The following is a 14,942-nucleotide window of genomic DNA, read 5'->3' as shown; positions in this document are numbered from 1 at the left end:
GAGGGGGATGTGTGGTGAAAGGGAACGTGAGCTTTAATGAGACTTTGATCAGAGTTACCTTGAATTTGGGACAGCATTTTGCACCAAACACGGGGTTGGAGTTTCATGTTGGCTCCCACAGGATGAGAGCACTGAGGGACAGGGAGTTCCTTTTTTTTTTCTTTTTTTTTTTGTGTTTTTTTTTTTTTTTTTTTTGTTGTTGTTTTTTTTGCAAACAGCCCCAAAAGTTCTGATGAACCTCGAGTTGTGATTCATCGGGGTGGGGGAAGACAGGAAAAAACAACCCCCATGGAGTGTCCAGGTCACCCAGCACAGGAACAGAGCCAACGTCAGCACAGAGGGAACAGGGAAGGACAGAACCAGCCCCAGAAGCGTTTCTGCCCCAAGCCCATTTGGTTTTGATTAATACAATCCTACCAAATGACATTCATTGTTTTTGATGGTAGCCAGTAAGTTATTGATTAATTTCTTTTTATTTCCTTGGAGATATTTTTATTTCAGATGGCAAATTTCTCTCTGTGGATGCAGTCATGCAGCAAGTCACTGCCTACACCAGGAGAGAGCAACAAACAGATTTTCTTCCCCAGAAGTTGCTCATTTAAGACTGAGAACCTCACAGTGGTAGGAAGGAAAGGCTTCAGAAGGACAAAGGTTGCCAGGTGTCCCCCCATAAATTTCAATTTCTGGACAAAACAGAGAAATACTCTAAAAAATGAGAACTGAAAAGTGGAATTAAAATAAGCAAATTTCAGTCATTGCTTCTGTGGGCAATGAGAGGTTGGGCTCTGAGCTGCTGTTCCTGCACAGAGCTGGCTCTGGATGTTCCAGCCTGTCCTGCTGGCTCTGAGTGGGCCTGGAATGTTCTAAACACTCCAGGACGTTCCAAGCATCACCTCTGCTCTGGGACACGACTGTGACCTGGTGTCCTGCAGGAATCCACACCGAGCCAGAGAATCAGATGGATTTTATTTAGTTTTGCAGGGAAAAAGGGTTTGGAGCCTGGGAGAGCTGAGTGCAGCTCAGTGGGGAGGGATGAGCAACCACCACATGGGAGAGAAAACACGGGGAGAAGAACAGAGAGACAGTTCCTGTGCTCACAAAGTCCCTTCAGAGAGGAGAGGCCGGCTCGGAAATTCAAGGACACCACGTCCCTTTCCTGGTGTGTCCTGCAGTTCCTTTCCACAGGGATTTTCTCCAAGCATCCCCACTGTCCAAAGCAGCTTTTGGGAGCTGCTCCTCCTCACCTTGGAAAGACAGAATCTGTCACCTGAGGTGACGGGAAGTTGATGGGTGTCAGTTCAGACCGTGATGGAATGGTCCTGGGAATGAAGTCTGGAATAACTGCCTGGGGATGAGGTCAAGGGAAGAGGTGATGAGGAAGATGGGGACGTTCCCTCTCCAGAGTGACAGGCTCTTCCAGACCTGTGGTTAGTAGTGATCCTTTTCTTATGGCAGACGGCAAACCCCTGATTTGCCTTTCCCGTGGATTCCCTTTGGCTTGGCTCATGCAGAGCTCTCCCAGGGGAGGCCAATTCCATCATGTCCAAGGTCGGCAGGGAGCGGGAGCACCTGCTGCTCACCCAGGCCTGGGTTCTGCCCCCTCTCCCTGTTCTTCCTGCTGCGGACAACAGCACAGACCAGCACAGCCACCATGAACTTGGCCACCAGGAATCCAGCCAGGATGTAGAAAACAGTGAAATCCACATCAGGAAGGGACCTGTGGGGAACAAGAAACGCAACCATGAAGGGGATGGTCCGACCTTAGAAAAAATCTCTTGTAGTGCTGCCTTAGTCCCAGGAAGATTAGAGATCTCAGCACGAGGAGTTTTGGGCTCACCTGGAGATGCCCTGCACAGCTCTGGGCTCCTCTGGCACATGGGTCACCAGGTCAGCTGCTGATGGAAACACAACAGTTTAGTCTGCAGGCGTTTCTGGGTGATGTTCAGCTGGGCAGGTAACCCAGGTGAGACGGGGCACTGGGAGCAATAAGGAGGTGATATGTCAGATCCCCTCTAACAGTGAGCAGCTGTAAATCGGGAATAAAAGGAGGCAGTGAAACACAGAACCTCCTTAGAGCGAGACAAAAGTAGATGTTGACTCAAGTGGGCCCTGGGCAGCTGCAGACACCCATGGAATTCCAATAGGAAATTCCAGTAGGAACCTGTGAAATTCTAATAGGGACCAGTGAAATTCCAGTAGGAACCCATGAAATTCCAGTAGGGACATGAGAAATTCCAGTAGGAACCCATGAAATTCCAGTAGGGACATGTGAAATTCCAGTAGGGACATGAGAAATTCCAATAGGAACCTGTGAAATTCCAATAGGGACATGTGAAATTCCAGTAGGAACCCATGAAATTCCAGTAGGGACATGTGAAATTCCAGTAGGAACATGTGAAATTCCAGTAGGAACCCGTGAAATTCCAATAGGGACACATGAAATTCTAATAAGAACATGTGAAATTCCAGTAGGAACCCGTGAAATTCCAATAGGGACATGTGAAATTCCAGTAGGAACCCATGAAATTCTAATAGGAACATGTGAAATTTCAGTAGGAACCCATGAAATTCCAATAGGGACATGTGAAATTCCAGTAGGAACCCGTGAAATTCCAATAGGGACATGTGAAATTCCAGTAGGAACCCATGAAATTCTAATAAGAACATGTGAAATTCCAGTAGGAACCCATGAAATTCCAGTAGGAACCTGTGAAATTCCAGTAGGGACACATGAAATTCCAGTAAGGACATGTGAAATTCCAGTAGGGACACATGAAATTCCAGTATGAACCCATGAAATTCCAGTAGGGACACATGAAATTCCAGTAGGAACCCATGAAATTCCAGTAGGGACACATGAAATTCCAGTATGAACCCATGAAATTCCAGTAGGGACACATGAAATTCCAGTAGGAACCCATGAAATTCCAGTAGGGACACATGAAATTCCAATAGGAACCTGTGAAATTCCAGTAGGAACCCATGAAATTCCAGTAGGGACACATGAATTTCCACTAGGAACCCGTGAAACTCCAGCAGGAATACTGTGAAATCCCAGTAGGAACCCCCCAAACTCGGCGCCCCAGGACGTACCTGCCAGCACTTCCACCTGCACCTTCCTCAGGCTCCTGGTTTCGCCCAGGAAATCCGTTCTGCACTGGTAGAGCCCCGCGTCCTCCCTGCGGAGGCGCCTCATGGTGACGGTCAGGAGCCCGGCGCGGGCGTTGTCCCTGATGGAGGTGGCGCCTCTCCTGCTGCCGGGGAAGGGCAGCCACAGGAGCCACACGGGCGGGGCGCTCACCACGCGCTGGCACCGGCTCTGGTCCAGCTGCCTGCACCAGCTCTTCTCCCGCCACCACTGCCGCGCGTCGTAGGAGCAGTTGACAGAAATGGTGTCCCCCTCCCAGGCGGCCACCACGGTGACGTTCTCGGCAGCACAGGACGCTGCGAGGGACAGAGGGACAGAGGGACAGAGGGACAGAGGGAGGGCTGAGCCAAGGCTCTTCCGGGTCTATCCCTCATCGTGGGGATGCTGAACGTCGTTTTCATCCTCTGGTGATGTCACCCATAGGGCTGTCACCCATAGGGCTGTCACCCATAGGGATGTCACCCATAGGGATGTCACCCATAGGGCTGTCACCCATTGGGATGTCACCCCTAGTGATGTCACCCATAGGGCTGTCACCCATAGGGATATCACCCCTAGTGATGTCACCCATAGGGATGTCACCCATAGGGATGTCACCCATAGGGATGTCACCCCTAGTGATGTCACCCATAGGGATGTCACCCATAGTGGTGTCACCCGTTGGGCTGTCACCCGTTGGGCTGTCACCCATAGTGATGTCACCCATAGGGATGTCACCCATAGGGATGTCACCCGTTGGGCTGTCACCCCTAGGGATATCACCCCTAGTGATGTCACCCATAGGGATGTCACCCATAGGGATGTCACCCGTTGGGCTGTCACCCGTTGGGCTGTCACCCATAGGGATGTCACCCATAGGGATGTCACCCCTAGTGATATCACCTGTTGGGATGTCACCCATTGGGCTGTCACCCATAGGGATGTCACCCATAGGGATGTCACCAGCAGAGTTGACACCCACAGGGCTGACACCTGTCACCCATAGGCATGTCACCTATAGGGCTGTCACCTGTAGGACTGTCACCTGTCGGGTGTCACCTGTGGGGTTGTCACCTGTGGGGCTGTCACCCATAGGCTGTCACCCAAAGGGCTGTCGCTTATGAGGCTGTCACCCTCAGGGCTGTCACCTGTAGGGTGTCACCCATCCACTTTCCATGAGCAACCCACTGTACTCAGATTTGGCTCAGAGATTCTGGAATTTGTCCCAGTGACACCTCCAAACCAGTGCCCTGCTCACTGGTTCCTTCTGAACCCCACTCTCAGTTTTCAAATCCAGTTTAACATCCTTTTCCATCCTATCTTTTAATATCTTGCTAATTTAAACCGTGTTGACAACTGGTCTTTGTCTGCTTGGCTTTTTTTATTTTATTGTCTTGGTTCCTCATTTCGAATTTCCATTCCTCTTTGTGACAGGCAGAGAGGACAGTCTGAGCTATTAATACTTCCAGAGAGAAGTGCAGTGTGGTATTTGTGGAAATCTATTTCCACAAAAAATTAAAAAAATCACAGGCAAATGCTTCTGTGAGACCATACGTAATGGTAAAACAGAAGTAAATTTAAAAATAGGCTCTTGTGAGGACTTTGTGCTGGCTGAGGCTTTTAGTAACACTTCTTACAATAATTTCAGCAATTCTAAGTGAATTGTAAACTAAAAAATACGAAGTTCTTTCAACTTGACTTGAAGAATACCTAAAGTGGATCTGTGCTCTGCAATCCAACACCTACAGGGCTCTATCCAGATGTGTTGCTCCCCTTGGTTGTTCCAGTCAGGGTTTACCTCATGGAATATCCAGTCCAGTCCTGTCCAATCCCTCCAAAACTCTTTAACTGCTTCTCCTCTTTCCCCTTCCCTCCTCCAGCTCTGCCCCTTCAGTCCCGGAATTCCCACAGCACTGCAAAACATCTCTCAAACAGAATCACTGAAAGATTCCCTGACGTCCCTCTGGAAAATGTTGTGTCATTCCCTTTTCAATTTTGCTGACAGGTCATAAACTATTGGTGCTCCTCCTCTCTTCCTGGGTGCCACCGGTCAAAGCACAGTGAACTTTTCCCAAACTCTTCCCAATTTTTGGGACAGGTTCCTGTGCTCCCACAGCCCGAGTCTGTTGCCTTTCCCTGCACTGCTGTGAGGATCTGGGGTCCCCAGAGTGCTGCAGAGAGCCCCAGCTGGGCCCTGTCCCTCCTTTCAGATGGGCATTCCTTTCCAAGCTGGAAAACCCGGGTGTCTGGGGTTTCAGAGCTCTGCCCTTCACTGGGTTTTGTTTCCCCTCCCCCTGAGCCCCACCTGTGATCATTTGCATCGATGTAAATCCCACTTGCTAATGCAAACAACCCAGGATTTTGCAATTTCACATTGCACACAAGACTTCTCTCATCAGTGGTTCCTGTTCTGACTCAAAAGGATCCCTGTGAGGAAATCTGGGAGCACTGGGATCACCCCTTGATGGGTGGTCCTTTGCTAAATAAAGGGAAAACTCCGGGATGGAGCCTTCAGACAGAGACAAAACTTTGCCCCAATCCTTCCCCCTTCACCTGACCCCAGAGTGTGGTTCTTACCTGCCAGGAAGGCCAAGGTGAGGTGCAGGAGCTTCTCCATGGGGCTGAGCAGAGAAGGGACGGGAGAGGAGCTGGAGAGGAGCAACGCTGGCTCTGCCCATGGGCAGCTCCTCTCCCCCTCCTTGCTGTGCCGGAAGGAAGGAGCACAGGAACTTGGCATCTTTTTCATCCTGCACATTGAGCAATTCTCCAGGGACGGGCATTGCTCTCGTGGGCTCAAAATTCAGGCATCAGCATTGCCCAGTCCCAGCCACAGCTCAGGCAGCCTGGAAGGGAGCAGCACGTGGCGGCCTGAAGCCACAGGCTGGGTGGCTGCTCCCACTGGAGCAGGATTTCATGGAATCATGGAATGGTTTGGGTTGGAGGGACATTAAAGCTCAACCAGCTCCACCCCTGCCATGGTAGGGACACCTTCCACTGTCCCAAGCTGCTCCAAGCCCTCTCCAGCCTGGCCTTGGGCACTGCCAGGGATCCAGAGGCAGCCACAGCTGCTCTGGGCACCCTGTGCCAGGGCCTGCCCGCCCTCACAGGGAAGAATTCCTTCCCAAAATCCCTGTGGTAGTAGAGAAGCCATCCCCTTGAGCTGGCACTCCAAGCACGATGGTGATAAATCACAATAAATGATTTACAGGAGCTGTGCCCATGGGGGGCATTTCTGGGAAGCTGAAAGGGAGGCTCTCCTGGTAGCTCTGGCAGCATCCTGAGGCTGAAGGGGGACAAGGACACCATCCCCTGGGTTTTCAGGAGAAGGAAGAGCCTGTGCACGGAGCATCCTTGTCTGAAATCCAACCACGCACAGCAGGGCGGGGGCACTGCTCCGGGAGATGCTGTGGGTGTGTTAAACAAGCCCAGCACCCACCTGTGCTCTGCCCCAGGCACAAAGGGCACAGGATCCCTGCTGGGGCTACTGATTCTGAGCCAGCCAATGCCACAGTGCTGGAGGGGCCCAGGAATGCAGCCACGGAGCCCCCAGAATATCAGCAGACTGATGAGGGTGGGCTGCTGGTTTTTAATTTTTCAGGTGATTTATTTCCTTGGAGGTCTTCCATGAAAGTACAAATAGACCCTGGCTTCGAAACTGGTGTGGTGCTAAACCTGCAGGCCTGGCCATTCCTAAATGTGCCTTTCCTCGAGTTGGTGGTTAAGAAAATGGTCCCTCACAGTGACCAGAAATTCTTTGTCAGGTGACTGACTGCAGCTTTTGTTCCTTCTCGTTCCAGTGAGCACAAATCTGGATTCTCTTCAAGAATCTTCCCAAAAATGCCTCTCTTCCGCTCCACTGTTTTTTGCTATTACTCTTCCACAGCTTGACCCAGTGCAACTGCATGAAGAGCAAATTGTTAGGGGAATGTTGGGCTGAATGAACCATTTCCAGAACCATTTTCTTTTTCTTTCTGCCAGGTCAACTCTGAAAAATCTCAAAGAATTTCCATCAGCCTCCCTGCTGCAGCCCTGGCAAGAGAGGCCTGTTGGATGTGACTGGCCTGGGAATGAGGGCTGGTTCAGGCCCCTTTGGTCTGCCACCTCCAGCAGGGCTTGGGGCAGGGAAATCAGGAGCCAGAGCTCCTGGAGAAATGGAACTGAGCCCCATGAAGTCATTTCATCTTGCTCCCCACGTGACTGCTAAATAAAATGTGTCATTTGGAGCGTTTCCAGCAGAGACAGGGAAGTGCAGGAGCTGGTTCTGCTTATTCTTAGAATCCAGCACTTGCATCCCCATTCCATGAAAAATGAACCCAGCCCCAGCAAGGTTTGAGTTTGATCCCTGCAGCACTGCAATGACTCTGCTTGGCCACAGCAGCTGAATTCTTGGGATTGGGGCAGGGTTTGTACCGGGACACAGCTGGGATATCCCACCCAGCCATGCCCACACTGCTCCTTTTCACAAGGCCAGGCCTCCACACCTGCCTCTCCAAGACTCTGCACTTTAATGGAATTGGAAAAGCAGATGTTCCAAGAGATCCTGGGAATTCCCCCACAGCTCTGCCTGACCCGAGGCAATCTGCCACAAGCGTGGCAAAACCCCTGCCCGGCCTAAAACAGGAGGGAGAGCTGAAAACGCTCAGGCAACACCACACACAGAGCAGCAAAACTCAGCTGGTCCATCCACACACCTCCTACTCCTCATTCCCACTCTGTATTCCAGCTCCTTCCCCCCATTTCTGGCTCGTTTGGGATTCTGTGCTTCATTCCCTGCTGGTCCTTGGGGGCTGGTTGAAGGCGATGACGGCGTATTCCATCTCCTGGGGGTTCCTGGGAGCCTGGCTCAGTTTCACGTTGCAGTAAAGGGGATCCTCGGGGCTGGGGTGGGATTGCACATCCAGGTTGATGTATGCTGGCCCTTTGCTGTCATCCTGAGAACCTTCCCTCCTCCCAGTGCTGCCAGCCTGGGAAAAGAAAGGGAAAACACTCGTTAGCATGAGTCAGTGCCAGGCCACAGCTGCTGCCAGGAGAAGGAGATTTTCCCACAAGGAAAGGAGAAGTTGTGTCAATTTTTACCTCTGGTCGTGACAGAGGGGAAGGAACAGAGAGCTCTTTTCTTCAGCACCTCTCCTGGATACAGGTGGAGCCTCATGCTCTGACCCTGCTTGTTGCCCCTTGAGTCCCTCCTCAAGGGTTACTAGAATTTGCTCCACTGGGTTTGTTCCTACTGGAGTTTCCTTGCATTAATTACCCCCCTCTCTCACCAGCTAGGCATATTCCTCTCTCTGCTGCCATTAAATTCAATTTCCCTCCTGTTTATGACCAAACTGAGCTCCAAGCTCCTCGCCAGGTGGGTCTGACAGCTCCTCCCAGACTGCTGGTCAGGGTTTTTGCACCGTGTGGGAAATGTTTCATTTTCCTTACCCGTGCTGTGCCCTCTGGTCTGTCACTGGTGTCCTCTGCTTCTCTGTTACCTTTGGAATGAGGCAAAATCAGAGGGTTTAGATGTGGAGAAATGCATGAAAAGCTCTGCCTGAGGAGGTCTGGGAGGGCTGTGGGATTGCCCAGTGATGGGATGTGCCTCTGCCCTGGGCCTGGGGAGCCCTTTGCTCTCTTTACTCCTCCTCTAAGGCGTTTGCAGGCTCTGGAGGAACCTGGGTTTGATTTTTTTTTTTTTTTTTTTTTCCTGAGGGCAGGCAGGAAGGAGCCTGCCTTGAGGCCTCCCAGCCTGACCTCAGGGCACTGAGCTCCCCTGGGGTGCAGGGAGGGAAGGGGACAATCCCAGCTCCACGTACCTGTTCTCAGCAGCAGCCTGTAGTACCTGACACCCAGGGCTGCGGAGGTGAGGAGGGCCAGGAGGAGCAGGAGGAGCAGCACCACGGACAGGATGAGGAAGGTGTTCCCACTGCAGCTGGAGCAGAGGGAGGCAGTTACCAGGGTGGGATGGTTTAACAGCCCATCACCAAACAGGGTCCAAAAGAGGGACAGGGACAGGTTTTATGTGCTCAGTTCAAGCACATAAAGGAGGGTCTGGCTCTCCTGCAAGATCTCCAGCAGATCCTGCAGGATCCCATCTATGAGCCCAGGCGAGTCCCTGCTGATCCAGAAGGGAATAAGAGGCACTGGGACCTTCCCTGGTTCCTGATTCTTGATTTTTCTACTTGGCTGTGTCTTCTGAGCTTTTCCTAAACCATTCTCCAGGCTTTAGAAACGAGCCGCTGTTCAAAGCTCCGAGCACAATTCCAGGCTCTCTGGAGCAGGGATGATTCTGCTCTTAGGTGCTGCTGTAGCATTGATGACAGCAGATGTACAAAGGGAGAAAAATCCTTTCCATTTAACTGGTAAATGGAATAATAACAGCCAAGGACTGTCCCATTGTTAAATAGTCAGACAGGAGGGTGCAAAGTGGAGGCTGAGGGGCAGAATCTGGGGGTTCTGTTCATGTGAAGTGCAGAGCCCAAAGAGAGAAGGATAAAGAAGCAGAGAGGCTCCTGCAGAAGGCTGTGATATGATTTTACCAATCTGCCTCTTCCTTTGGAATTAGGGTTAGGGCAGGAGCTGGAGGAGGAGAGGCCACCTTTGGTGAGGATCCTGTCATATCCAATTCCTCTACAAGCCCAGGGCCTGCCTGGCCCAGGTGTACAACACGAGTAACTTGTGTGTGCTCAGGCTCAGAGATTCTTAGGCCTTACCTGTCGCCCAAAAGAATTTCTTCGCTTTGGCTTTCAGAGTCTGGAAAACCTCCCGGAGGCAACGCTGCAATCACAGACACGAGGAGAGGGATGGTCACTGTGGGGCTGCTCTGCATTCAGCAGTGCAACCTCTGCCCCTGCTGCTCCCATGGCCAGGGCCCTGATCCCGTGAGTTTGTCCAGAGCATCCCAATGTCCCCTCTCATCATCTGCACTGCTTGTTCTTAGTGCTGCAGCCTGGTGCTGCTCTGCCATGACCAGGGGCCTCAGGGCCTTCCCTTACCATTAAAACCTTGTCTGAAAGAGAACCCACGAGTCACAGATCTGTAAAATCCGAGTCTAAAGTTGTTCCCCTGACAACCCAACAGAAGGTCTTTGAAAGCCAAAGGATGAATCACTCTAAAGGGGCTAGAAAGTCACTCTAAAGAACTGATATCAAACACTGAGTGACAGAAGCCCCTCTCAGGACAGCTGAAGCTGCTCCCAGGTTAAGGAGCGATGTGGATCTGCTCCCATCCCTGTTGCTGTTCCACAGGGTGGTGGCCACGAGGAGACCCAAAGCTGCAGGGTTTGGGCAGGCAAACACTGGCAAGGTGGGAGGTGGGGTGAGCTGGGCAGCACAGGAGAGAGCCGGGCAGGGAGTCTGGAATCTACAAACGTGTCCTGACAGCTCCATACCCACCCTTGGAAACGCTGAGCGTGACCTCCTCCATGCGGAGCAGACCGGAGCCGTCCTGGAGCGCGCACCAGTACACGCCCGAGTCCTGCACCTGCAGCTGCTCCATGGTGATGGTGACAAAGCCCTGCTGGGTGTCATCCTGGATCCTGACACCTTCCCGAGCCGTGCTGTTTCCTGCTGGGGACTCTGATCTGGTGGTGACCAGCACGTTACACATTCCCCCCTCTTTCTTTTTGCACCAGGCTTTGCTGACAGTCCTGTAGTCTGCGATCTTGTAGTGACACTGGACAGAGACGTTGCCTGACTCCTTGGCTGTGTGCTGCTGAGTCCCTGCAGAACACCCAGGATGTGTGCTGAGACCCCAGAGTGGGACCCCCCAGCGGCACCCAACACCTGGAGCTGCACCCACCTCCACATCCACCTCCCCTAAGCAAAGGGGACTGCACCCGGATTCCCCACGCACAGGTGTCATAAATTTGGGGGTCCTGTCCCCCTCCTCTGGTTCCCTCAGAGCGGCACACTCAGCCCATAGGGTCTGGAAGGGTTGGTGGCTGTGGGGTCAGAGCAAGAGCAGTGCCTGGCATGGGGGAGGGTCCCAGCAGCACCCAGTGGGAACCAGTGCTGGAGCCGCCAGTCTGGCGCCGTGGGAAGCACTTTTGGGATGAGCATCCCCATCTGTGGGACCCACGGGAACCTCCCCTGAGCCTCTGCTGGGAGCAGGCAGAGCATGAAGGGCCAGGCCTGAGCTTTGGCTCAGAAGTGCCAGGGATCAGTGTGTGGTGCAGGGACAGGCAGCGGGAGAGACGGGCGTCACCTGGGCTGAGACCTGCCCACATCCACAGCCGGCTGCCAGGAGGGGGGGGCTCACTCTTGGGCAGTGAGAGTGCAGCAGGAACTCACTCTTTGGAGCCCGAGTGCAGGAAGAACCCACCCTTGGGCACGGAGAACACGGCAGGTACTCACTCTTGAGCACAGAGAGCACGACCTCCATTTTCCGGCTGTGCTCAGAGCCCAGTGCACACCAGTACACACCAGAGTCCCGGGCCTGCAGATTCTTCATGGTGACAACCAGAGCCCTTTGAGCGTTATACTCCACTGATGCTCTGTCTTGCAGGGATTTCATTTCACTCTGTTTTGAAGATGTTTGTCTCCTCAGCGGGGCTGTGCAGTCAGTCTGCCCTCCTCGGCACCAGACCATGCCGTACCCCTCTGGGCACTGCACTGTCAGGGTGTCCAGCTCCCACTTGAGCAGCTCTGTGAAACACCAGAGGTGGGCACTGCCCAGTCAGTGCTGGGCACCCAGGACAGACCATGCCCTCCCTCAGGAGAGCCCCTCCTCGGGGCAGCAGGACCAGGCAGGGGCTGTGGGGCTCCTTCTCTCCCTGTGTGGGAGGAAAAGCAGCGAGCGAGGCTGGGGAGGGGGCTGGGGGGACCAGGAGAAGCTGCTCAGCTGTGGGGGAGAGGGGGGGTAGAGCAGGGGAAGGAATGTTGTTGCTTCCTGACAAGGCTTGGCTTTGGGTGGGGTACAGGTACTCACCCCTGAAAACATTCAGTGAGATCGCCCTCAGCTGCGTGTATGCACCTGTGACACGATTGTAAGCAGAACAGAAATATGTGTCTGAGTCCTCTGCCTTGAGGTCAGTCATGGTGACAGACACAGCCTTACTAGCTGTGTTATCCTTGATTTCAATTCTCCTGTCCCTGGACTGCACGCTGTCTTCGTAGTATGTGCGCAGGACTTCTTGACAGTCTCCATGTCTCAGGAGGCACCAGTATTTTGTCTGCTGTTTCGTAGTCCACGCTGCATAAGGACACAGCATGTAAAGAGTGCCCCCTTCCCGTCGTCTCTGCACTTGTGGGGTTTGGCCTTGGAGACCTGGAAGGATCAGATGTGGTGAGGGAGAGGGGAGCTGATCACAGAACCACAGAGTCACAGAATCACAGAATTACAGAATCACAGAATTGCAGCACAACAGAATCACAGAACCACAGAATTACAGAATCACAGAATTACAGAATCACAGAATCACAGAATTACAGAATCACAAATCACAGATCACAGAATCACAGAACCACAGAATTACAGAATCACAGAATTACAGAATCACAGAATCACAGAATCACAGAATCACAGAATCTCAGAATCACAGAATCACAGAATCACAGAATCTCAGAATCACAGAATTACAGAATCGCAGCACGACAGAATCACAGAATCAACAAAGTTGGAAAAGACCTCTGAGATCACCAGGCCCAACCCATGTCCTAACACCCCCCTGCCACCCAGACCACGGCACTCAGTGCCACATCCAGCCTGCTCTTGAACACCTCCAGGGATGGTGACTCCACCACCTCCCCGGGCTGCCCTTCCCGATGCCCAATTGCCCTTTCTGTGAAGGAAACGCAGGGAAACTCTGCCCCCAACCTCCCCCCGTGGACACCGGTGGCTGGAAGAGCTCCAAAACCCAAAATCCCTTCCCCATGCTGAGTTCACCTGCTTGGAAATGGGAAGGGCAGCGCTGAGATTTGAGCTGGGGCTGCGGCTGTGGATTAAAAGCCCACAGAGAAGCTCGGGGCACTCGAGGTGCTGGGCCTTCGGGCCATGTGTGGCACAGTGTCTGCAGCTGTCCCCTCGTCCCTGCTCCTCCCTGCAGGCAAATGGGGACATCCCCTGCCCACACCACCCTGGGGCCTCTGTTTGGGGTGGTGGGAAGGAGCAGAGGGAAGCAGCTCCCCCGTGCCACATGCCAGGGATGTGGCTGTGAGGCTGTGCTGGCTGCAGGTGCCGTGTGCTGGGAGCTCCGTGCTCTCTGCGGGGCTGCTGAGGCACGGGAGCTGCCCTGGACACTGCCCTGAGCCGGGACTGCCCCCAGAGGAGCTGAGCAGGGCCAGCGTGGTGGGAAAGGCCGGCTGGGAGAGGCTCTGTGCTCCCAGCACGGATCATCCTGGAAACCTGGAGGAGCCAGGAATCCGGGGCTGCCCTTCCCTCCCAGCCCTGCGGCACCGCCCAGCTCGGAGCCCGGCAGGTGCTGGAGGAGCTCCGGGGGCAGCAGGAAGAGGGGAAGGCTGTCCCTGTCCCCAGGGACACGCCGAGCCCTTCTCCTACCTGGGAAGCAGAGTGGCAGCAGGAACAGGGCTCTCAGCTCCACGGCCATCCTCAGGCCCGGGGAAGGGGCATCACCGGGGGCTGCCCGGCGTGTCCCGTGCCAGAGTGGGCTCCCTTGGCCTCTCCTGCCTGGCAGTGACACAGCTGGGGTGGGGGGGAAGTGCCGAGTTCTCGCCTCAAGCGGAAACACCTCCCCGTGTTTTGTTACAAAATTAATATGCCAGTAACCTCAGGGAGCTTTTGGGGAAGTGGCTGAGCCCAGAGCACAGCCTGTCCTGGTGCCAAAGGTTGTTGCTGCTCTTGCCTGGCTGGTGGCATTTGTTTTGTCACCCTCCTGTCCCCCCAGCCTGTGGTGAGGTCGACCCACCTGGCTCCTCTTCCTCCCTGGCAGGAGAGGAACGTTCCAGATTTTCGTGTCGCCTAAATTCCCTGTAGCTGATTCTGCTCCCAGGTGCTTTGCAGGCCTGGGCTCAGCCAGGGCTAACGGAGGAGCTCTTCCCCTCCCTCCCCTCAGCCTCTCTGAGGAACTTTGCTCCTGGCCTGGCACCCTGCACTGCTCCAGCTCAGTCCTGGCGCTGCTGCGGGCACAGCACAGCCACAGCCCCCTTTGGTGGCAGCTGCCCCAGCTCTGGGGGGCTCCCTCATGATCTTCCACACCTGGTTCTGTGCCTGACAGCTGCTTTGGGAAGCAGGAGCCGTGTCAGGTTTTATCTGCCTCGAGGCCGAGCTCCGCTGGCCTTTCTCTCTCTGGTGCTGTGAGGATGCTGGAGCAGGCCTGTGCTTCGCTCTGCTCCCGGACACCCCGTCCTTGCACACAGGAATGTGTCCTGCTGTGAACACAGGTGAGCCTGGTGGGAGGAGATGCTGATGTGTGACTCCAGCTCAGAAGGCTGGACGATTTCTTTATGGTAACTCTACTATAATACATTAATATATTATTTAAATGAGACACTAAAACTACAAACCTACTTTTCTAACTACCATATCTAACTAACTCACAACTCATGGCCCTCTCTGAGAGCCCAGCCACAGGTGGGTTGGATTGGATTGGGTTGGGTTGGGTTGGATTGGGTTGGATTGGGTTGGGTTGGATCGGGGTGGGTTGGGTTGGATTGGGTTGGGTTGGATTGGATTGGGTTGGATTGGGTTGGGTTGGATTGGGTTGGATTGGGTTGGGTTGGATCGGGGTGGGTTGGGTTGGATTGGGTTGGGTTGGATTGGATTGGGTTGGATTGGGTTGGGTTGGATTGGATGGGATTGGATGGGATGGGATTGGATTGGATGGGATTGGGTTGGATTGGATTGGGTTGGATTGGACTAGATTGGGTTGGATTGGGTT

At 53.6% G+C, this 14,942-nt stretch overlaps 2 protein-coding genes across 3 annotated transcripts; both read right to left on the bottom strand.

The window, feature by feature from the left end:
* Window positions 1-961: 961 nt before the first annotated feature.
* On the bottom strand, window positions 962-5,882 carry TREM2 (triggering receptor expressed on myeloid cells 2). Of its 2 annotated transcripts, none has more exons than XM_053963685.1 (4): window positions 5,705-5,882; window positions 3,094-3,444; window positions 1,838-1,895; window positions 962-1,717 (listed from the first exon to the last, which is right to left on the bottom strand). In XM_053963685.1, the coding sequence occupies exons 1-4, from the start codon at window positions 5,880-5,882 to the stop codon at window positions 1,504-1,506; spliced, it is 801 nt and encodes a 266-aa protein (XP_053819660.1). In that variant the 3' UTR covers window positions 962-1,503. The 2 variants fall into 2 exon arrangements, with proteins under 2 accessions (XP_053819660.1, XP_053819661.1); XM_053963686.1 differs by having other exon boundaries at window positions 1,838-1,892; window positions 5,705-5,864.
* A 1,733-nt stretch (window positions 5,883-7,615) lies between these two features.
* On the bottom strand, window positions 7,616-13,729 carry LOC128799342 (polymeric immunoglobulin receptor-like). Its single transcript, XM_053963667.1, has 8 exons — window positions 13,604-13,729; window positions 12,035-12,373; window positions 11,461-11,751; window positions 10,501-10,827; window positions 9,820-9,883; window positions 8,923-9,038; window positions 8,552-8,601; window positions 7,616-8,091 (listed from the first exon to the last, which is right to left on the bottom strand). Exons 1-8 carry the CDS (start codon window positions 13,650-13,652, stop codon window positions 7,891-7,893), a joined length of 1,437 nt encoding a protein of 478 aa, XP_053819642.1. The 5' UTR covers window positions 13,653-13,729; the 3' UTR covers window positions 7,616-7,890.
* Window positions 13,730-14,942: the final 1,213 nt, after the last annotated feature.

The sequence above is a fragment of the Vidua chalybeata genome, chromosome 24, assembly GCF_026979565.1.
Source record: "Vidua chalybeata isolate OUT-0048 chromosome 24, bVidCha1 merged haplotype, whole genome shotgun sequence".
NCBI lineage: Eukaryota > Metazoa > Chordata > Aves > Passeriformes > Viduidae > Vidua > Vidua chalybeata.
The sequence above is the reverse complement of the archived record's forward strand: the minus strand, read 5'-3'. Positions and strand labels throughout refer to the sequence as shown.

Excerpts from the sequence above, each read along its gene's own strand:
- TREM2 (XM_053963685.1), bottom strand. The coding sequence starts at position 5,882 with ATGTGCAGGATGAAAAAGATGCCAAGTTCCTGTGCTCCTTCCTTCCGG. Across the intron at positions 1,896-3,093 it reads GCAGGTGGAAGTGCTGGCAG|CAGCTGACCTGGTGACCCAT; the intron begins GTACGTCCTGGG and ends TGTTTCCATCAG. Across the intron at positions 1,718-1,837 it reads GCTGTGCAGGGCATCTCCAG|GTCCCTTCCTGATGTGGATT; the intron begins GTGAGCCCAAAA and ends TGTTCCCCACAG.
- LOC128799342 (XM_053963667.1), bottom strand. The coding sequence starts at position 13,652 with ATGGCCGTGGAGCTGAGAGCCCTGTTCCTGCTGCCACTCTGCTTCCCA. Across the intron at positions 12,374-13,603 it reads GCTGCCACTCTGCTTCCCAG|GTCTCCAAGGCCAAACCCCA; the intron begins GTAGGAGAAGGG and ends TGATCCTTCCAG. Across the intron at positions 8,092-8,551 it reads GACCAGAGGGCACAGCACGG|GCTGGCAGCACTGGGAGGAG; the intron begins GTAAGGAAAATG and ends TTCTTTTCCCAG.